Source organism: Bombina bombina, chromosome 9 (assembly GCF_027579735.1).
Source record: "Bombina bombina isolate aBomBom1 chromosome 9, aBomBom1.pri, whole genome shotgun sequence".
Taxonomy (NCBI): domain Eukaryota; kingdom Metazoa; phylum Chordata; class Amphibia; order Anura; family Bombinatoridae; genus Bombina; species Bombina bombina.
In genome coordinates, this window is record NC_069507.1 from 34,171,598 (window position 1) to 34,194,416 (window position 22,819).

At 37.4% G+C, this 22,819-nt stretch overlaps 1 protein-coding gene across 1 annotated transcript; it reads left to right on the forward strand.

Moving 5' to 3' along the window:
* Nucleotides 1–1,238: 1,238 nt before the first annotated feature.
* On the forward strand, nucleotides 1,239–21,214 carry TGFA (transforming growth factor alpha). The gene is made up of 6 exons (XM_053692862.1): nucleotides 1,239–1,284; nucleotides 3,927–3,965; nucleotides 4,283–4,403; nucleotides 6,202–6,354; nucleotides 6,716–6,777; nucleotides 21,096–21,214. The coding sequence occupies exons 1-6, from the start codon at nucleotides 1,239–1,241 to the stop codon at nucleotides 21,212–21,214; spliced, it is 540 nt and encodes a 179-aa protein (XP_053548837.1).
* Nucleotides 21,215–22,819: the final 1,605 nt, after the last annotated feature.

A 22,819-nucleotide genomic window follows, 5' to 3' on the forward strand; every position in this document is an offset into this window, starting at 1 on the left:
TTAAGCACTTGGAGATAATATAAAATGATACATTGTATATAAAAAAAATCTCTAATATACTTTCATTATTTATTCTGTCCCCTTTTCCTGTAATTCCATTCTGAAATTGTGAGCTTTTCAGTTCCAGTTAGAAATGGAAGTGCAGAACACTGTTATATTACACACAGCCATTGGCTGCTCACTCTAGTGCCCTATTTATAACTGTCCCTAATTGGCCACAGCACAGAAGGTAACCTAAGTTACAACATGGCAGCTCACATTGTTTTACAGATACTAAAATGTTATACTTATTTTGTCGATATTTAAACAGCTAATGAAACTTTATAAAATCTACATGTTATTCTTAGACTAATCTTTTATTTGAATGTCTCAATCTATCTAGCATCTATTTAGTGTTTAATGTCCCTTTAATTTAGTTTATGTAATTAGTTTGTGTTTTGGATTGCTTAAGTAACATTTATGAACAGAACTTGTTATAATATTGCAAATTACTACAGTACCCCCACCTGGCTACTTCCTAATGCTGCCTGGCTACTTCCTAATGCTGCCTGGCTGACAATTGTCTGGAGAATGCTGAATTTATATTCACTTCACCCACCCTGATGGCATGAAACCTGACTGTCAGTTTTTGTTTGTGGACAATATAGGCCAATTTATGTTTGTCTCGGTGATAGAGGGAGGAGTTATATAGTTATCAGGTCAAATTATAAAACTTCAAATTTCTAGAAAATACAGAAAAAGGTTTAAAAGGGAAACATGGTTTTGCTTTAAAGGGATATAAAACCTAAAAATGTTTGATTCAGATAGAACAAGCAATTTTAAACAACTTTTGTAATTTACGTCTATTCATTCTTGTTCTTTTGGTATCTTTTGTTGAAAAGCAGGGGTGTAAGCTTAGGAGCTGCCCCATTTCTGGAGCACTATAGGGCATCAGTTTTGCAAGGATGTTATCCATTTACAAGAGCACTAGATGGCAGCACTATTTCCTGCCATTTAGTGTTCCAGATGACTACCTAGGTATCTCCAACACAGAATATTATGAGAACGAAGCAAATTTAATAAGAGATAAATGTGGACGTTTAAAAAGACAGCTGAGGCATCTTGTGCTACTTTCAGAAATGATCCTACATAAAAATCTTTATAGAAAGAGCCAACTAACCGTTTTTTTTTCTTCAGATAACAAGTGATGTTCTAGCTCTGCACAGCATTATCTTGTTTGTTTCTTTGCAGATTTCAACATGAGTGTGGTCAGGTTGTTCGGATGCTTTGTTTTTGTTCTGGCAGGTATGGTGTACTTCTCTTTTGTATAATTAAAGCTATAGCATACTTTAAATGATACTAACCCTAGCTTACTATGTGTTTAACCTGTGCACAATCCTGCTTGGCGCTACACTTCCTCATCAAGACACAGGTGGTCAGCCAATCACAAACAGCAGTCACACAGCCCCACCAATCACCATCTGTGTCCTGTTTGACCCCAAGTGCTTCACTAGTGGCGCTTACCCTATGTGTTATGCCTTGGTTAAACACATAAGCTAGTGTCAGTGATACAAAAATGACAAATTATCAAATGTATCTTTTTGCTTTAGTGTCCTCTTAATCCCAGAATAAAGTTTCTATACAATCTGCTCTCTACAGCACACAACTATAAATCAATTTATTGATAAGTTACATTCTGCTTATTGCAAGAAAACAGTAATGGGAATATATTGAAATTTCCTTATATAAAAAATTAATGTCTCATCTTTGGTACTGAAATGGAAACCTAATAAATGTTTAATGTTGCTTCCCAATATATGGTATGGCTGCCGGAACAGGTCAGCTGTTTGATAATAATGTCTGCTGCATTGTGTTTTCTGTAAGTTTAGAGTTTGATTAAAGGGGTAGTTTGTGGGGTTTTTTTTTTTTTTAAAATAAACTGTAGTTTGTTTGCCTTTTAAAATCCAGTGAGTGTAGATTTTCTCTTTGCTAAGTGAATACAGACGTTTGGATGCGGACACCCTGGTAACTACATATGAGATTTTTGAGTGCAATACGAAATTTAATTTTATAATTTTGTTGGTGAATCAATTTTGCAGTCCAGGGGCACACCACTTAAACAACCTAGAACATGTTTTCCTTTTGCTATGGTCAGTTGTGGAAATAGATAGATATGCTAGATTGCTTGATCAGTGCAGTAATAAGTGTTTTATGCAAAAATAATTTAATTTTTCTTTTGATTCCCTATTTGGCAAAGGAACATTTAAAGCAATAGTCTTGTCAAAATTCAACTTTCATGACTCAGAGCATGCAATTTTAAGCAATTTTTTTTAATTTACTGCTATCTCTTGGTATCTTTATTTGAAAAAGTAAGAATGTAAGCTTAGAGCTGGCCCATTTTTGGTTCTGCCAATTTTTGGTTCAGCACCTGGGTAGTGCTTGCTGATTGGTGGCTACAATTTTGCCACCAATCGGCAAGCGCTACCCAGGTTCTGAACCAAAAATGGGCTGGCTCCTAAGCTTACATTCCTGTTTTTCAAATAGATGCCAAGAGTACGAAGACAAATTGATAATAAGAGTAAATTAGAAAGTTACTTAAAGGGACACTGAACCCAAATTTTTTCTTCCGTGATTCAGAGTATGCAATTTTAAGCAACTTTCTAATTTACTCTTATCAAATTTTCTTCATTCTCTTGGTATCTTTATTAGAAAAGCAATAATGCAAGTTTAGATGCCGGCCCATTTTTGGTTAACAACCTGGGTTCTTGCTGACTGGTGGCTAAATTCACCCACCAATAAAGTGCTGTCCAGTGTTCTGAACAAAAATTGGCTGGCTCCTTAGCTTAGATGCCTTCTTTTTCAAATAAAGATGGCAAAGGAACGAAGAAAAATTGATAGGAGTAAATTAGAAAGTTGCTTAAAATTGTATGCTCTATCTGAATCACAAAAGAAAAAAATTGGGTTCATTGTCCCTTTAAAATTGCTGTTCTATCTGAATCTTGAAAGTTTAATTTTGACTAGACTATCCCTTTTAATCAAAAAATGACATCTGTTTAACCCTTGAAAGGGATTAACAGAGCGTAAGGCACAAAAGAATGCGGCTCCAAAGCAGGACCTGTCCGGTTAACCAATTGGGGACGTTCTATGCATATGGCAACCAATCTTTGGCTGCGTCCTGCTAAAGCACTGCTGTGTGTTGTGGGACTTTTGCATGTAACCCCTTAGCAGGGTCCCTGGTGCACCTATAACAATCTCTAATGCAAAATAAAATTCTTTATATTTTGATAAAATATCCATTTGAAGGGCTAGCAAAGTAAAAATGAAACTTTCATGATTCAGATAGATAATGCAATTAAACAAAATCCAAATTATATTATCAAAAAGGAGCTGAGGACCATGTTACGTGTCTATAGCACCTTATGGCATCAGCATTTTCTATGTTTGTTGCAGTTGTACATTGTTATAAATGTGCACACTCCCGAGTTTACTGTAATGAAGAATAACTGAGCACAGTTTATCAAACTAAACTAGTTGTGTTTTTGTTTTTTATTGTGTGCTTTATCTAAACCATGAAAGCTTTGACTTGACCATCCCTTTAAAGGGTCATGACACCCACATTTTTTTCTTTCATGAGTTAGACAGCGCATGTAATTTTAAACCACTTTCTAATTTACTCCTATTATCAATTTGTCTTTGTATTTTTGCTATCTTTACTTCAAAGTGAAGGTCAATTTTCATCGAGTGCCCGGTTTTTTAAAAACAGGGGCACTTTCATTGATGATATTACAATCAGGGAGACTCCCTGAACTTCAGGGAGAGTTGGGATGTCTGATATAATTGCATTTCATATCCTGCCTTTAGCTGCTTTATAGTACAAATGCTATTTACAGACAATAATTGCTATGTAATGGATTTGAGTGGTGTTTCCCCCCAATAAGGTATTTCAGTCTGTCTGGCTCAGAATTCCACTATTGGATTACAGAACTGTAAGTAACTCAAACCTCTGAAAACCTTCCATAGCATCGGTGAGGTGATCCTGGCTCTATCATTTTCACTGTTTACCCACAGGTTTACAGCATTATGTGGGCGTCACCCAGTAATCTTCACTTTCCTTGTGTGAAGTGTTTCATCCAATGACCTTTTGTGTGTGAGCCACCAATGCTGCACTGGTGTTTGCTTTCTCAGTAAAGTGGTTCTTTAATCTAGTCTCACTCATGTATTCTGTGTTTAGCATATAGTTGTTCTCTTGCTGTAAATATACCGTAGTTGTGGTAATAAAGACTTAAGTTTTGTATCTTTGCAGCAACATTTGCAGCAGACGGATCTTCTGAGTCTGTATTTTCTGAATGTCCGCACTCTCACACAGGATTCTGCTATCATGGTACATGCCGGTTCCTTGTATCAGAGTGGTCAGCTTCGTGCATGTAAGTTTTGTCCTTGTGTCTGTATCGCTAATATCTTGCCCAAGTAATTGGAAACTCTTAAAGGGACAGTATACTGTAAAATTGTTTTTCCCTTTATGAGGACATCTGAACCCGTGAAGATTTAAGAAACCTTTAGTTTACTTTTTACTATTTCTTGGCAGCCTTTGAAAAAGCATACCTAGGTAGGCTCAGGACAGCAGCAGGGTACTTCAGGGAGCTAGCTGCTGATTGGTCGCTGCACTTATATGCCTCTTGTCATTAGATCTGTGTTCAGCTAGCTCCCAGTAGTGGATTACTACTGTCAAGCGGACTTAAACTGTTTAAAGGGATGTGAAATTCAACGTTTCTTTGATTCAGATAGAAAATACCATTTTAAAAGTTTAATTTTCCTCTCATTAAATTTGCTTTGTTCTCGTTTGCTGAAGAGATATCTAGATGGGTAACGTGCACGTTTATGAAGCACTACATGACGGGAAATGTATAACATTGTTTCAAAACTGCTGCCATACAGTGTTGCAGGCACGTGCACGCTCCTGAGCTTATCTTCCGGCTTTTCAAAGGATGACAAGAAATTTTAAATAAAATTTTGATAATAGAAGTAAATTTGAAAGTTGTTTAAAATTGTATGTTTTATCTGACTCGTGAAAGAAAAAATTAGTTTTATGTCCCTTTAACTCCTGTAAGTAACAGTGCTAGAATAAAGTTCTCTATCCTATTACAGTACTTTATAAATGTTTATCTTTAAACCAAAGTGGAATCACATAGGAAAAGCTTTTATTATTGTATTGCCTGTCCCGTTCGCCACAGTTTGTCAAGCCGATATGCCAGTCTGGGACTGTACTTGTGGTACAAGGTGCATTGGTACAACTACTAAATAATAAACTCTATATAAACACATTAAAACTCTTAAAGGGACATTAAACACTGAGATGGTAATATAAAATATTTACACAGCCATTGGCTGCACACTCTAGAGACCTATTTATAACGGTGTCTCATCAGCCACAGCAGAGAAAGTAACCTAAGTTACAACATGGCAGCTCCCAATGTTTTGTAGACGCAAACTTTACACTTTTGTCTATTTAATCAGCTACATGTTGTTGTTTTCAGACTAATCTTTTCTTTGCATTCTTCATTCTACCTAGCATTTTAGTGTCCATTTTTATTTACAAAATATAAGTATTTATATGCTAAAGCAGTTTAAATTGCTTCTATTGGGAAGTTATTGGTTTTGCCTATCTCAAACACCTGAGGTTTGTTCATTGGCTAATAAGGACAACGCCTGCAGCTCCATTGGTGGAAAGTTTCATGCCTACAAATTGTTTTCCCTTAAAAAAACAACAACAAAAAACTGGAAATACCTTTTTGGGTAAAATATACCAAATATTTAACTCTAAGTATCTGGCATTTAATATTCTGTTATCTGGTCTGTTGAATGTCTTAAATAATGTTATGCTTATTCAGCAGCCTCCCATACCTCAGTGGCGCATTTAATTTGTGCTGCGCCAGACACTGGGAAATCTGCTTCCCCAAACCCCTGTGTTTATATTTCAGTCCTGTCTATTAACGGAACATGGGTTTATAAAAAAAAATTCTGGTGAGCCAACAACCATTGTCTGTGATCTACTTGGCATTTTCAGAGCAGCAATAAGTTTGCATATTCCCAGAGTGGCTGAAATGAAAGTTCTACCCTAGAGATCCAGAGATGTCAGTAGCCCAGGCTAAGAAACGAAGGTGCATGACCTTTTTCTGACACTTGCCTTGTTTGATTGCTTATCTGTTTTCCTTTCTAATATAGATGCTATCAAGGTTACGTTGGCACCCGTTGCCAGTATATGGACTTGTTACAAGTGATGGCAGGAGACCCACGTTCCTTCACCACCATTGTGGCTTTATCAGTGACCTTTTTGGTCGTATTGTTGCTGGTAGGAAATACGTGCCTTGGTGTATAGTGAGTATCAATATGGTTTTTCACTCTGCGCTTTTATTCAGCTGTTAATAAAAGTGAAATAAGCTTCCTACAGGTAGTTTAGGAAATTAAATATTTTCATTGATTTTAGATTTTATTCAGATGCAGTTTTGAATACACTTCAACATTTTTATGCTAAAACTCATTAAAAACGCCCTCTTGAACTCTGGTTAACCTTGCAAATTTTATTATATCTTGTTAAGTATGTATCAAATATGTGATAATGTAAAAGATTCACTATTTGATTGGGGTTCGTGTTTTGTTTTTTTCTATTTTTATTTTTTGTAATGTCCAAAAAACTAATAAAAATATGTAGAAAATAAAATGTAAATCTTTCTCTTAGCTTATGTAGAATAAGGAGAGAGAGCAACAGGCTGGCCCTTCTGAAAAACATGGAAATTCAAGGTTAGTTTTTTTTTATTTTTGTTTTTATACCTTTGATGTTTTTTTTTTTTTTTTGTTTTTTTTTTTTTAAATTGAATTGTTAATTTCATTACATACAATCTATAATATTAAAGGGACATGAAATAAAGGTTATATATAATTCAGATAGTGCTTACTATGTTAAGAAATGATGAAATGCAGGTAGGTCAGCTCAGGAGTGTGCAAACGCTACCATCTAGTGCTCAAAAGCACTCTTGCCGAACTGCTATATAATCCTCCAGACATGTGCATGCTAAAAGTAGGGGATCATTGGCTATGTGGCTCTTTCTACAACAAGCATGTAGAACAGCCTACAGCTATAGTAACCAGGGCTTTTTGGGAATAAAGTAAAGTGCAGTTTTTAAAATTTGTGCAGGTTCTGGGTACTGAGAGCCTTAAGCCAGGATTTAGCACGGCCGGGGTTCTGGCAAGAAGAGGGATCGGGTTAGTGCGCTCTTCAGAGCTAATTTTAATCTGTAGCTTTGAAACATTTACATTCGCTTTAACAAAAATTATTGTAAATGTTTAACAAAAATTCCATTGTTTACCTTTTTTTTTTTTTTTTTAAATGAACTAAAAACTGAATAGTGCAGGCAACAAATATTCGGGTAAACTAATAATTTTCTCGAATATCCAAAACAGAAATTTATGGCCTGCACATGCCTAGTATCTACATCTATAGTCAAACACTACATGCCCATATGTATGCTTATGTACACAACATACTGATAGACATATGCACAGTTAAATGGCAACGCCTTCTGCACTGGCCCTGCATCTATTTTATTTATATGAAGTCTACAACTAACCCAAATCAAAAAAAGGAGCAATTGATTTATTTAGCAAAAATAGCTATTTAGATTTTTGCATATATTCATTTAACATCAACCCTTAGCAATCATGTGCAACTAGGTTTATTTAACACTTAGATCAGTTATTTTTGTATACATATACAGACTGTTTAATTTTATACCTTATGCTAAATGGTTACAGGCCCAGTTATGTTTACTGCAATGTTTTTGCTTTTTCAGATGTCTAGCAATGGAACAAGGAGTCTTTTGGGATATCGCATTGGCATCAATTTTTTTATTAAAATATTTTATGTAGATTTTTATTGTTTTTTTTAATTTAAAACAAAAACTTGTTTATGGTAAGCACTGATATGATTATTTTTGGGTGCAGTGAATTATAAAATGTTACCAAATCTAAGCCAGGTCAGAGAGAACAAAAGGGGTAGCGGTGACCACCATAAACACAGGCATCACTTCTTACTGTTTAGACTGGGGTTACAGTTTAATACCATGGTGCTACTTGATGGGATTTAAATGTGCTTGCCAATGACATTGATTCTTAATTGTTATTTTGTATGTTTAAATATTTTAATTTATTAAAGAAAATTTTATTCTAAGTTGTTTGGTATTGGTGATTTACTACCCTGTATGATATATTAGCTACACATTTGGTTTGTCTCATTTCTCAACCGGATCATTGTGGGTTGCTGTTCTAATCCATACTGGACTTGGTGTTTTTAAATTGGATTTCTTCTGTTATGTGTGATCAGTCCACGGGTCATCATTACTTCTGGGATATAACTCCTCCCCAACAGGAAATGCAAGAGGATTCACCCAGCAGAGCTGCACATAGCTCCTCCCCTCTACGTCAGTCCCAGTCATTCTCTTGCACCCAACGACTAGATAGGATGTGTGAGAGGACTATGGTGATTATACTTAGTTTTTATGACTTCAATCAAAAGTTTGTTATTTTATAATAGCACCGGAGCGTGTTATTACTTCTCTGGCAGACTTTGAGGAAGAATCTACCAGAGTTTTTACTATGATTTTAACCGGAGTAGTTAAGATCATATTGCTGTTCTCGGCCATCTGAGGGAGGTAAAAGCTTCAGATCAGGGGACAGGGGCAGATGAATCTGCATTGAGGTATGTAGCAGTTTTTATTTTCTGAATGGAATTGATGAGAAAATCCTGCTATACCGTTATAATGACATGTATGTATACACTTCAGTATTATGGGAATGGTACTTCACCGGAACTACTCTGTTAAAGGTCACTAATCTTTTTAATAAGTATTATATCATGTTAAACGTTTTTGCTGGAATGTAGAATCGTTTACATTGCTGAGGTACTGAGTAAATAAATGTTTGGGCTTTATTTTCCACTTGGCAGTAGTTTGTTTTGAATTGTGACAGTTTCGTTTCTCTTCACTGCTGTGTGTGAGAGGGAGGGGCCGTTTTTGGCGCTCTTTGCTACGCATCAACAATTTCCAGTCAGCTATTATTACTTTTCCTGCATGATCCGGTTCATCTCTGGCAGATCTCAGGGGTCTTCAAACTTCTTGAAGGGAGGTACATTCTCTCAGCAGAGCTGTGAGAATTTTTTATATTGACTGTGGATAAAGACGTTACTCAATAATTTTTATGTCAAATTTAGTTATGTTATCTTACTAATGGGAACAAAACCTTTGCTAAAAGTTGTGTTGTTTTAAAGTTGATGCTATAACTGTTTCTCAGTTCATTATCTCAACTGTCATTTAATCGTTTAAGTACCTCTTTGAGGCACAGTACGTTTTTGCTAAAAAAAAATTATAACCAGGTTGCAAGTTATTGCTAGTGTGTTAAACATGTCTGACTCAGAGGAAGATATCTGTGTCATTTGTTCCAATGCCAAGGTGGAGCCCAATAGAAATTTATGTACTAACTGTATTGATGCTACTTTAAATAAAAGTCAATCTGTACAATGTGAACAAATTTCACCAATCTGCGAGGGGAGAGTTATGCCGACTAACTCGCCTCACGCGGCAGTACCTGCATCTCCCGCCCGGGAGGTGCGTGATATTATGGCGCCTAGTACATCTGGGCGGCCATTACAGATAACATTACAAGATATGGCTACTGTTATGACTGAAGTTTTGTCTAAATTACCAGAACTAAGAGGCAAGCGTGATCACTCTGGGGTGAGAACAGAGTGCGCTGACAATACTAGGGCCATGTCTGATACTGCGTCACAGCTTGCAGAGCATGAAGACGGAGAGCTTCATTCTGTGGGTGACGGTTCTGATCCAAACAGATTGGATTCAGATATTTCAAATTTTAAATTTAAATTGGAGAACCTCCGTGTATTACTAGGGGAGGTCTTAGCAGCTCTCAATGATTGTAACACCGTTGCAATACCAGAGAAACTATGTAGGTTGGATAAATACTTTGCGGTACCGGCGAGTACTGACGTTTTTCCTATACCTAAGAGATTAACTGAAATTGTTACTAAGGAGTGGGATAGACCCGGTGTGCCGTTCTCACCCCCTCCAATATTTAGAAAGATGTTTCCAATAGACGCCACCACTCGGGACTTATGGCAAACGGTCCCTAAGGTGGAGGGAGCAGTTTCTACTCTAGCTAAGCGTACCACTATCCCGGTGGAGGATAGCTGTGCCTTTTCAGATCCAATGGATAAAAAATTAGAGGGTTACCTTAAGAAAATGTTTGTTCAACAAGGTTTTATTTTGCAACCCCTTGCATGTATCGCGCCGATTACGGCTGCGGCAGCATTTTGGATTGAGTCTCTGGAAGAGAACCTTAGTTCATCTACGCTAGACGACATTATGGACAGGCTTAGAGTCCTTAAACTAGCTAATTCATTCATTTCGGAGGCCGTAGTACATTTAACCAAACTTACGGCTAAGAACTCAGGATTCGCCATACAGGCACGTAGGGCACTGTGGCTAAAATCCTGGTCAGCTGATGTTACTTCTAAGTCCAAATTACTTAATATACCTTTCAAGGGGCAGTCCTTATTTGGGCCCGGTTTGAAAGAAATTATCGCTGACATTACAGGAGGTAAGGGCCACGCCCTACCTCAAGACAAAACCAAAGCTAAGGCTAGACAGTCTAATTTTCGTCCCTTTCGGAATTTCAAATCAGGAGCAGCATCAACCTCCACTGCACCAAAACAGGAAGGAGCTGTTGCTCGTTACAGGCAAGGCTGGAAGCCCAACCAGTCCTGGAACAAGGGCAAACAGGCCAGGAAACCTGCTGCTGCCCCAAAGACAGCATGAACCGAGAGCCCCCGATCCGGGACCGGATCTAGTGGGGGGCAGACTTTCTCTCTTCACCCAGGCCTGGGCAAGAGATGTTCAGGATCCCTGGGCGCTAGGGATCATATCTCAGGGATACCTTCTAGACTTCAAATTATCTCCCCCAAGAGGGAGATTTCATCTGTCAAGATTGTCAACAAACCAGATAAAGAAAGAAGCATTTCTACGCTGTGTACAAGATCTGTTATTAATGGGAGTGATCCATCCGGTTCCGCGGTCGGAACAAGGACAAGGGTTCTACTCAAACCTGTTTGTGGTTCCCAAAAAAGAGGGAACTTTCAGACCAATCTTAGATTTAAAGATTCTAAACAAATTCCTAAGAGTTCCATCGTTCAAAATGGAAACTATTCGGACAATCTTGCCCATGATCCAAAAGGGTCAGTACATGACCACAGTGGATTTAAAAGATGCTTACCTTCACATACCGATCCACAAGGATCATCACCGGTATCTACGGTTTGCCTTCCTAGACAGGCACTACCAGTTTGTAGCTCTTCCATTCGGATTGGCTACGGCCCCAAGAATCTTCACAAAGATTCTAGGTGCCCTCCTGGCGGTACTAAGACCGCGAGGGATTTCGGTAGCTCCGTACCTAGACGACATTCTAATACAAGCTTCAAGCTTTCAAACTGCCAAGTCTCATACAGAGTTAGTTCTGGCATTTCTAAGGTCGCATGGATGGAAAGTGAACGAAAAGAAGAGTTCTCTTTTTCCTCTCACAAGAGTTCCATTCTTGGGGACTCTTATAGATTCTGTAGAAATGAAGATTTACCTGACAGAGGACAGGTTAACAAAGCTTCAAGATGCATGCCGTGTCCTTCATTCCATTCAACACCCGTCAGTAGCTCAATGCATGGAGGTGATCGGCTTAATGGTAGCGGCAATGGACATAGTACCTTTTGCACGCCTACACCTCAGACCGCTGCAATTATGCATGCTAAGTCAGTGGAATGGGGATTACTCAGATTTGTCCCCTACTCTGAATCTGAATCAAGAGACCAGAAATTCTCTTCTATGGTGGCTTCATCGGCCACACCTGTCCAGGGGGATGCCATTCAGCAGGCCAGACTGGACAATTGTAACAACAGACGCCAGCCTACTAGGTTGGGGCGCTGTCTGGAATTCTCTGAAGGCTCAGGGATTATGGAATCAGGAGGAGAGTCTCCTTCCAATAAACATTCTGGAATTGAGAGCAGTTCTCAATGCCCTTCTGGCTTGGCCCCAATTAACAACTCGGGGGTTCATCAGGTTTCAGTCGGACAATATCACGACTGTAGCTTACATCAACCATCAGGGAGGGACAAAGAGCTCCCTAGCAATGATGGAAGTATCAAAGATAATTCGATGGGCAGAGTCTCACTCTTGCCACCTGTCAGCAATCCACATCCCGGGAGTGGAGAACTGGGAGGCGGATTTCTTGAGTCGCCAGACTTTTCATCCGGGGGAGTGGGAACTTCATCCGGAGGTCTTTGCCCAAATACTTCGACGTTGGGGCAAACCACAGATAGATCTCATGGCGTCTCGCCAGAACGCCAAGCTTCCTCGCTACGGGTCCAGATCCAGGGATCCGGGAGCGGTTCTGATAGATGCTTTGACAGCACCTTGGAACTTCGGGATGGCTTATGTGTTTCCACCCTTCCCGCTGCTTCCTCGATTGATTGCCAAAATCAAACAGGAGAGAGCATCAGTGATTCTAATAGCACCTGCATGGCCACGCAGGACTTGGTATGCAGATCTAGTGGACATGTCATCCTGTCCGCCTTGGTCTCTACCTCTAAGGCAGGACCTTCTGATACAGGGTCCGTTCAAACATCAAAATCTAACTTCTCTGAAGCTGACTGCTTGGAAATTGAACGCTTGATTTTATCAAGACGTGGTTTTTCTGAGTCGGTTATTGATACCCTGATACAGGCTAGGAAGCCTGTTACCAGAAAGATTTACCATAAAATATGGCGTAAATACCTATACTGGTGTGAATCCAAACGTTACTCCTGGAGTAAGGTTAGGATCTCTAGGATCTTGTCCTTTCTACAAGAAGGCTTAGAAAAGGGTTTATCGGCTAGTTCATTAAAGGGACAGATTTCAGCTCTGTCCATCTTGTTACACAGGCGTCTGTCAGAAAATCCAGACGTCCAGGCCTTTTGTCAGGCTTTAGCTAGGATCAAGCCTGTGTTTAAAGCTGTTGCTCCACCATGGAGTTTAAACTTAGTTCTTAACGTTTTACAGGGTGTTCCGTTTGAACCCCTTCATTCCATTGATATAAAATTGTTATCTTGGAAAGTTCTGTTTTTAATGGCTATTTCCTCGGCTCGAAGAGTCTCTGAGTTATCAGCATTACATTGTGATTCTCCTTATCTGATTTTTCACTCAGACAAGGTAGTTCTGCGTACTAAACCTGGGTTCTTACCTAAGGTAGTTACTAACAGGAATATCAATCAAGAGATTGTTGTTCCATCCTTGTGTCCAAATCCTTCTTCAAAGAAGGAACGTCTTCTACACAATCTGGATGTAGTTCGTGCCCTCAAGTTCTACTTGCAGGCAACTAAAGATTTTCGTCAAACTTCTTCCCTGTTTGTCGTTTATTCTGGACAGAGGAGAGGTCAAAGAGCTTCTGCTACCTCTCTCTCTTTTTGGCTTCGTAGCATAATACGGTTAGCCTATGAGACTGCTGGACAGCAGCCTCCTGAAAGAATTACAGCCCACTCCACTAGAGCTGTGGCTTCCACTTGGGCCTTTAAGAATGAGGCCTCTGTTGAACAGATTTGCAAGGCTGCAACTTGGTCTTCGCTTCATACTTTTTCCAAATTTTACAAATTTGATACTTTTGCTTCTTCGGAGGCTATTTTTGGGAGAAAGGTTCTTCAGGCAGTGGTTCCTTCTGTATAATGGGCCTGCCTATCCCTCCCGTCATCCGTGTACTTTTGCTTTGGTATTGGTATCCCAGAAGTAATGATGACCCGTGTACTGATCACACATAACAGAAGAAAACATAATTTATGCTTACCTGATAAATTCCTTTCTTCTGTTGTGTGATCAGTCCACGGCCCGCCCTGTTTTTAAGGCAGGTAAATATTTTTTAAAATTATACTCCAGTCACCACTTCACCCTTGTTTACTCCTTTCTCGTTGATTCTTGGTCGAATGACTGGGACTGACGTAGAGGGGAGGAGCTATGTGCAGCTCTGCTGGGTGAATCCTCTTGCATTTCCTGTTGGGGAGGAGTTATATCCCAGAAGTAATGATGACCCGTGGACTGATCACACAACAGAAGAAAGGAATTTATCAGGTAAGCATAAATTATGTTATTTAGAGCGCAGCTAGTGTTAAAGGGACAGTAAAGTTAAAAAAAAAAAGCTTTCAATAGGGCATGTAATTTTAAACAACTTTCCAATTTACTTTTATTACCAATTATGCTTTGTTCTCTTGGTATTCTTAGTTGAAAGCTAAATCTAGGAGGTTCATGTGCTAATTTCTTAGACCTTGAAGACTGCCTCTAATCAGAAAGCATTGACAGTTTTCACCACTAGAGGGCGTTGGTTCATGTGTTTCATATAGATAACATTGAGCTCCGGCACGTGAAGCTCCTAAGAGCAAGCACTGATTGGCTAAAAATGATTGTCTGTCAAAAGAACTGAAATAAGGGAGCAGTTTGCAGAGGCTTAGATACAAGGTAATCAGAGAGATAAAAAGTATATTATTATAACTGTGTTTATGCAAAATTGGGGAATGGGTAATAAAGGGATTATCTACCTTTTTTTTTAAACGACACAAATTCTGGTGTTTACTGTCCCTTTAAGGTCAGAAGTTGGTCCAGTGCAATTTCTGTAAGTGCAAAGCAGCTAGGTAACTTTAAAGGTAATTAAATGCAGTGCGTTAACTTACATGTGTACAATGTGGCATTTTCAATATATACGTATGCTATAAATTGTTGCTGTTATGGAAAAAACTTCTGGGGCTTGTTTCTGTCTACCAGTAGAGCTGCGGCAGTTGTCCTCTTCAGTTACTGAACAATCTGAGTTGTACACACACACTTCCTGCTTGATATCATTTTATAAGCTTTGTTTTGATTATTCCATAACAATCCAACATCCTTGTGAGTTGATTGGATTTGTACTGTCTTGTACCTGTGTGGTTTGTTGTGGGTTGATCAGCAAACAAGGGAATTCTCATACCCTACAAATGCAAATAGAAGATATATATTTTTTATTTTTTTTGCCAAGTATAAACAAATAAAATTATTCAAGGAGTTTTTCATGGTGCAAATTTTTCTGACTAATATTCATCCTTAAAGTAAATTTCCTTAAGAGAAATAAGTTTACCCCCAATTATTTTTTCTGCACAATTCGGTGTAGTTTCTTCTTTAATGTAGCAGAGCTGTATCAGGTTAAAATAGAGGATGATAAAACGGATTTGATGATGGCTGAAAAAAGTGTCCGAGCTCAAAAAAAAAAACTTGTTTTTAAATCTGCCTTAAATGCAAATGTTGTCTACTTTTTAATTATAGTAAAAATATGAACGTTCTATCTCAAATCATGTTAAATTGTTGTGCCTAGGAATTTGTACAATGTAACTGTTACTATACAATCTTTAACTTTCAGAGGTGATGGAGACTTATTTTTCTTTCCATAAATTAAAATTCCACCACCTGGTTTTATGAACATTTAAGTTGTTTGCTTTACTCTGTTACCAGCCTGTCTACGTCCCCGTTATACCTCAGCTCATCTACATCAGAGATGAGCCCAATCAGAGTAGTGTCGTCTTGAAATTTCAATAACTTCACAGATCCATTTACGAAAAGTACAATTTTTTTTTTTTATCTATAAGGAACAGAGCAAAGGAGAAATAACGCATCCTGTGGGACACCAGCATTGAGGAAGATGGGTTTGGAAATCAGCCAATTCACTGTTTAACAAAACTTTTTTTTTTATATTTTTTTTTTTAATTCTTGACAAGCTAAAGATTAATGCTCACACATGCAGTATATATGCACCTTGCTGTATTGTTCCAGCTTCTATCATGCTCAGCACGCTCTGTTTCACAGGTAAATCTAAGTGATGTGTTCTGCTTGGTGGACAATGACACAAGCAAAGCAATAAGTGACAGATACAAATATTACTAATTCATATCTAAAGCATTTAGAGAGATCATGTAGTTATCTTCGGTTTGCCCCACTGATTCGCTGTGACGCGGAGGGCAGGTTTGGGCAGGAGCAGGGAGTACATAGGCCAGAAAACCCTCAGCTGTGACGCTTTGCTACAGTTGCAAAGATTTCATGACCTAGAAATTGGAAACTAGCTATGGTTTTCTAAAAGGGCCATTTTAGTAGACAAAATAACCTGTTCTAATTTGTTAGCATGTCATTTTAAGACTAATGACCCTGCACCTCTGTGTTTAACATCAGCTTAAACACACATGCATCGCTTTATTGGGTTTCAGCTAACTCCCAGTAGTGCTTTGCTTCTCCTTTATCAAAGGATACCAAGTGAATGAAGTAAGCTGGAAAGTTTTTAAAATTGTACCATCTATCTAAATCATGAGGGGAATATTTTGGGTTTCGGGTTTCATGTCCCTTTAAGTAGTATCATTTATACAACATACTTTGAGTTTTTTTTTTTGTTTTTTTTTACATCTAAAAATAGTGTAATAGAAAATAACTGCTTGCTGTTACTGAAACCCATTGGGTGTAAAATCACTGCTGTGTGATAGCCAACCAACATCATCTGAGTGTAAACTCATTGCTTTTTGTGTTACTAGCAGCAAGGGGGTAAAATCACTAGCTAACCCCTGTAACTCAATTAGTTGATAGTGACGCTGGTATGCCTCCTCTAGGATCGGACAAGAAGTGAAAGCTTCTATTAACGTATGAATGTTTAAATATTAACTTTAGGTGCAACAAAATATAACTTTACTGTCCCATTCAAATTATTTCTAGTTCTTTTGTTGTATTCAAATATTTCATCCAATAATTTTTTAGAGCTATAATTTAGACTCCATTTCAGATTAATATGAAACCACAATGTAAACTTTTTTTTTTTTTTTTTTTTACTACTAAAAATGTAAATTTAAACCAGATTTTAATTTTGGAAGGAATGTATAACGGTATAAAATGTTTCCAAAGCATTAATGTATGTTTTCTAACAAAATGATTTTTTGTTTTGAAATAATGAAAACGTACTGCACAGTTGTGTTTTTGTTTAAAGGGACACTAAACACAATTTTTTTTTTTCTTTCATGATTCAGAGCATGCAACTTTTTAATTTACATTTTTTTTCTTCATTCTCTTGCCATCTTTATTTAAAAAGCAGGAATGTGATGCATAGGAGCTGGCCCATTTTTGGTTGAACCTGGGTTATGTTTGCTTGTTGGTGGGTAAGTGTCAGCCTCCAATAAGCAAGCGCTATCCATGGTGCTGAACCTAAAAAGGGCTGGCTGCTAAGATTTAAATTCCTGCTTTAAAAATAAAGATAGCAAGAAAATGAAGAAAAATTAATAGGAGTAAATGAGAAAGTTGCTTAAAATTCATGCTCTCTGAATCATAAAAGGAAAAACATGGGGTTCAGTGTCCCTTTTAATTGTGCATAATTAAACATTTTATAGGGAATACATTTCTGGAGTTTATTTTTAATTGAAATAGCTAAGCTTTTTCGTTCTTAAAGTGCTTCATTTTAATGACTTGGCTGTAGATAAGTACTTCACCCTTTTTATGCTCCCATTTGGACTAATTTACTGTTGTGCAATAAATCTGCTGTTCAAGAAAACAGTGTGATAATCTGATTTATTTAAAAAAAAAAAAAAAATTACAACTCTGAAGTTGTAAAAGAAAACAAGTGTTCTGTATTTATTGGACCAGTAGTACAGATAGCTGATAAAATGTAGCGGGCGAAAGTGTTGCAAATGGTTAGAAATACATTAGTCAGTTTACCCCAGATTTTGTATTGTTTTAAAACATAATCCCTTTATTACCCATTCCCTAGTTTTGCATAAATTATATTAATTCACTTTTTCCCTCTGATTACATTGTATCTAAGCATCTTCTGACAGCCCCCTGATCACATGATTATCGATTGACTTTCATTTTAGCCAATTCGTGCTGTTGTGCTGACTCTAAAAACTAAACTAAAAGCGTGAGCACTGTTATATTTATGGCCCACATGAATTAATCTCTTGTGAAAAGCTAATAAAAAGCATGTGATAAGAGGCTGTCTGTAGTCTTAGAATCGGGCAGAAAATTATGAGGTATAAATGTTGTAAAGTATATTAATATAATGTTGGTTGTGCAAAGCTGCAGAATGAGTAGTAAAGGAGTTTATTTTTATTTTTTAAACAATAAAATTTTTGGTGTTGACTGTCCCTTTATGTACAAATTTTATGTAGTTTAACCCCTTCACTACCGATAATTTTAGAGAAAAACTTGCTTAAAGGGACTGTTGAGTCCAAAATAAACTTTCATGATTCAGATAGGCATGTAATTTTAAACAACTTTCCAATTTACTTTTATCACAAATTTTGCTTTGTTCTCTTGGTATTCTTAGTTGAAAGCTAAACTTAGGTAGGCTAATATGCTAATTTCTTAGACCTTGAAGGCCGCCTCTTATCTGAATGCATTTTGACAGTTTTTCACCACTAGGGGGTGTTAGTTCATGTGTCATATAGATAACATTGAGCTCACGCACGTGAAGTTACCTAGGAGTAAACACTGATTTGGCTGAAATGCATGTCTGCAAACTGCCCCCTTATTTCAGTTCTTTTGACAAAGGCCTAGATAAAAGATAATCACAGGTAAAAAGTGTATTAGAACTGTTGGTTATGCAAAACTGGGGAATGGGTAATAAAGGTATTAATCTTTTTAAACAGTCTGGTGTTGACTGTCCCTTTTTTAAATTACTAGAGAATTTTTGTATTTTGCCATCACTCCATTTAAACAGAACCTTTGTGTGTTTGTTTTTTTTTTTTTCCCCCTTTTATCAAAACTATATTTTAGGTAGACACCTCAAAGTATTGATCCAGGCCCATTTTGGTATATATCATGCCATCATTTCACCATGAGATGCACTCGTATAAAAAAATTACCTGTTTCACAAACTTTGGGTTTCTCATGGAAGTTTATTTACAAACTGCTTGAGCAGTAATAACACAAATGGATACATTTATTTATTTTTTTAATGAATTACATTTTTTCTGTAGTGCCTCCTACCTCCCCTTGATCGTCATAGGGAGTCTCCCTCCCATTCAACCCTTTTGCCATAGTGTAGCTTCTCATCCCTCCCTTTCAAACTGTATTTTCTGTAGTGTATTGCCCCACCCATCCACCGATCGTGCTCAGTTACCATATGAAGGCAGATGCCTGCAGCTCAGGAACAGAAGCTCTTGGCTGTCACTTTACAAACGAGGCTTATGCATGTCAAATTTACTCATAAAAATGGTTAATCAGCAACAGTGTGCACGTTGGGCGACGGTTAGGTAAGGGCTTCTTCCCCAGCATGCACACGTCACATTGCTGCAATCATTTTATGTCTATGGTGACACAGGTGGGAATATTACTTTCAGGTTAAAGTGATATGGTTGCCAAGTTAGTATCCAGTATTTAACCAGGCAGTTCAACATTCTAACTGGCTGTCAAATGTCTGTCTAGTTTTTATATACATTTTACTGAACTCATTGGTTCTGATCTGGACATATGGCTGAGAATGTCTTTAGAGCCAGGGGTCTGATGTGTGTAATGAGCAGGGTCATCAGAGCCAGGGGTCTGCTTTGAGATGTGTGTGCATAATAAAGGCTATCATGGGTCTGCTTTGTGCGTTTATATGGCTAGAAGAGACTTCATGGCCATGGGTCTTGAGGTCTAAAATGGACATAGATCACACTCATGTACTTGAAGTCTCCTGTTAGTTACATGCTCATATTAGATCTCAATTAACGGGTTGCAGGCAATGGGAATTGACTAGATGCAGGGTTATGGGGTCTGATCTCTGACCTAATCAAAACTCACCTACCTACATCTTTTCTACATCCAGTATTTTAAGAGTAGCTGGCTACTTGAGTGACCCCGGGAAAAAAAAGTTATATTTTTTTATTTTATTATTTTATTAAACCAGTTCACAAGACAGACATGCGATAGGGAGTTACATGCATTTCACATCCATAAAACAAATGACATATATGTTAATACAAAAATAGGTAGATGCATAAACCACAGAGAAATAAATGAATACCACATACCTTCTAAAACTTTATTTCAATTTGCATAGATTACCCTAATTTCCAAAACCAATATGGGGATATATATAATCCCTAAATCTTTTAGTACTATCATGCCTGTGAACCAAGCAATTTTTTTCCTTTTATTCCCCCCTACAAAAAACACACACGGCAAACCATAAATAAATTGCTCCATCCCTCTAACACTACTCCATTTTAACACAGTCTTCGGATTACTATACTACAAATGAAGCTGGCATCCAGGAAAGAGGAAGCAGCCCAGCTTTAGCCGCCAACATAAATTTAGTATTAAGTAATGGAGAACTGTTTTTGAATCACCAATGTTTGAGCTTTAATTAGTGGCAACCATTAGTCAAAAAATTCCTGGATCTTATTTAATAAATTAATATTCTGAATCTTAAACGTAAAGTGTTGTAAGAGGGTACTTAGGAAACTAGAAAAACTAGGAGGAGAAGTATCCTTCCATTTCTTCAATATCATGTACCGCATTATCATTGTACAATAACTATGATAGTAGTTCGGTTTAATAATTGCTGAGTCCGACAGAAAAAAATATATAGCTACCATTAATCGTAAAATGATTAGAAAAGTCTAGAGACCTAAACCTAGTTATCACACATGCAGAATGGATGCGAATCTTTCGCAACCATAAAAAAGCCTCAGTATCGGCCAAAATTCAAGAGACAAATTACAAATACATGTCTAGGTGGTATCTCACCCCTGTGAGATTGCAAAAGATATATCATACGGCTAGCAACAGGTGCTGGAGGGGGTGTGGCGCGCCCGCAGACATGCACCATGTATGGTGGAACTGTGAGAAACTGGATACATTCTGGGAGAGTGTGGTGAGACATATCAACAAAACATTAGACACAAATATAAATAAAGATCCTAGCCTGCTATTGTTCCATGGCCTACCAAACCTTAAAGATAACGCTAAACAGAACCTATTATACATAATGTTATGATCTCACAGCATGGAAACAGCAGGTGGACAACTTGCTTCTTATGGAACGATACCACTTTCTCGGAATAGGCAAATTAGAGACGCACGAATACATGCTTATGCGCTGGAACGCACACAGAGACACCTGAAGGGTTTACTGACTAAAACAGACCGGAAAAGACTGACAAGGTAACTCACCAACTACGGAGAGACACAAGACGGCCCGAATACATGACCTACTATCACAACCCCCCTGGACATACCCTCTCAACCTCACTCAGCTCAGACGACCCCCTTCCTCCCTTACCCCTTCTCACCATCTCTACTGCTCACCTTACTACATATCACACTGCACATGTTTAAAGAATTTAATTTACAGCACTAGACCAGAAATATTTTTGTTTGTTAGAATAACTTCAAATCTGTTGGACTTTGTATACAAATGATAATCTTGGACTCTGCTTTACTAACATCTCGCTAAACAATAAAGATATGAACTTTCCAACAGCCCAAGAGTGGCTTACAATCTTCCAAACGATGTTAGCAGAGATCACCCTCCTGAAACCACCTCAGAGCCATTATAAGAATTAACTTGTTAGATTTAAGCCTCTTCGGAGCCTTAGAGACTTTTTGTTCAACTTCTAAAAACACATTTGTATTAAGAATTTCTTAGGCTCATATTGTAACCAGAGCCAAGTTTGTACTATGTTGTTCTTCCTTATGATAATAAAGCTCTTTTGAAAAGGGAAAAAAATAAATAAAAAAATAAAAAATTAGAAAAGTTTGTTGTACCAAAAATTTAATTTGGACCATAATTGTGATAATTTTGGACATTTCCAGAATATATGTAGAATATCTGCTTTATCTAGATGGCATTTAGAACAGTAAAAATCATTGTTTGGAAAGAATTTTGCCAATTTAGAAGGAGAGAAATAGATTGTGAATCAGTTTGACATGTGATTCCTTTCAACCGATAGGAATTGTAAGCGTTTGTATTAACATAAGACTGTCTAATAATAATTTACTGCTGGAAAATGCATTGCCCAAAAAGCTTGAATTTTATTTAAATATAACTGACCTGGTTTAGAAAGCAGAATATCATACAATAACGAAATAGAACATTTGCCTACAGAGAATTTCCTGATGCATATATTGATCTCGGACCATCGACACAATAGCTCAAATTTCCAATTCTTAGAATTAATAAAATGACGTATATGAAAATATGCGAACAAATAGTTCCTAGATACTTGGAACATGTAAGATCATTAAAAGATAATAGATGTCCAGTCGAAGAGAAAAATTGATGCAGATATATCAACCCCTTTTGAAACCATGATTTAAAAACTGTTTGTTTGGATTCCTAGTATAAATTCTGGATTCTCACATATTGGAAGAAGGGAAGAACATTTTAAAGTCTATTCCCAAATTGGAGCAAATCTTCTGCCATTCAGTGATACCATTCTTAAAGGTTATTAGATTTGTTAGAGTACTAGGGAGATTCCCTATTGAACAGTGCAGAATCGCCTTGAGAGAAAATGGTGAGATTATTTCTGTTTTGAGTTCATTAGAGGTGAATTTATTAAGATTCGTTAGCCAGTCCATAGCGGTCCTGGCTAACGTTATAAAATTATACAGTTTAATATCTGGAAACGCCAGCCCAGCATTTTTTTTTTTTTAGTTAAGTTTACTATTGAGGTTAGTGCTTGTAAATAATATGAAATACATATTCAGTAACAACTTTGACCCAATAT

Excerpts from the sequence above, each read along its gene's own strand:
- TGFA (XM_053692862.1), top strand. The coding sequence starts at position 1,239 with ATGAGTGTGGTCAGGTTGTTCGGATGCTTTGTTTTTGTTCTGGCAG. Across the intron at positions 1,285-3,926 it reads CTTTGTTTTTGTTCTGGCAG|TCTGTCTGGCTCAGAATTCC; the intron begins GTATGGTGTACT and ends AAGGTATTTCAG. Across the intron at positions 4,404-6,201 it reads GAGTGGTCAGCTTCGTGCAT|ATGCTATCAAGGTTACGTTG; the intron begins GTAAGTTTTGTC and ends TTTCTAATATAG.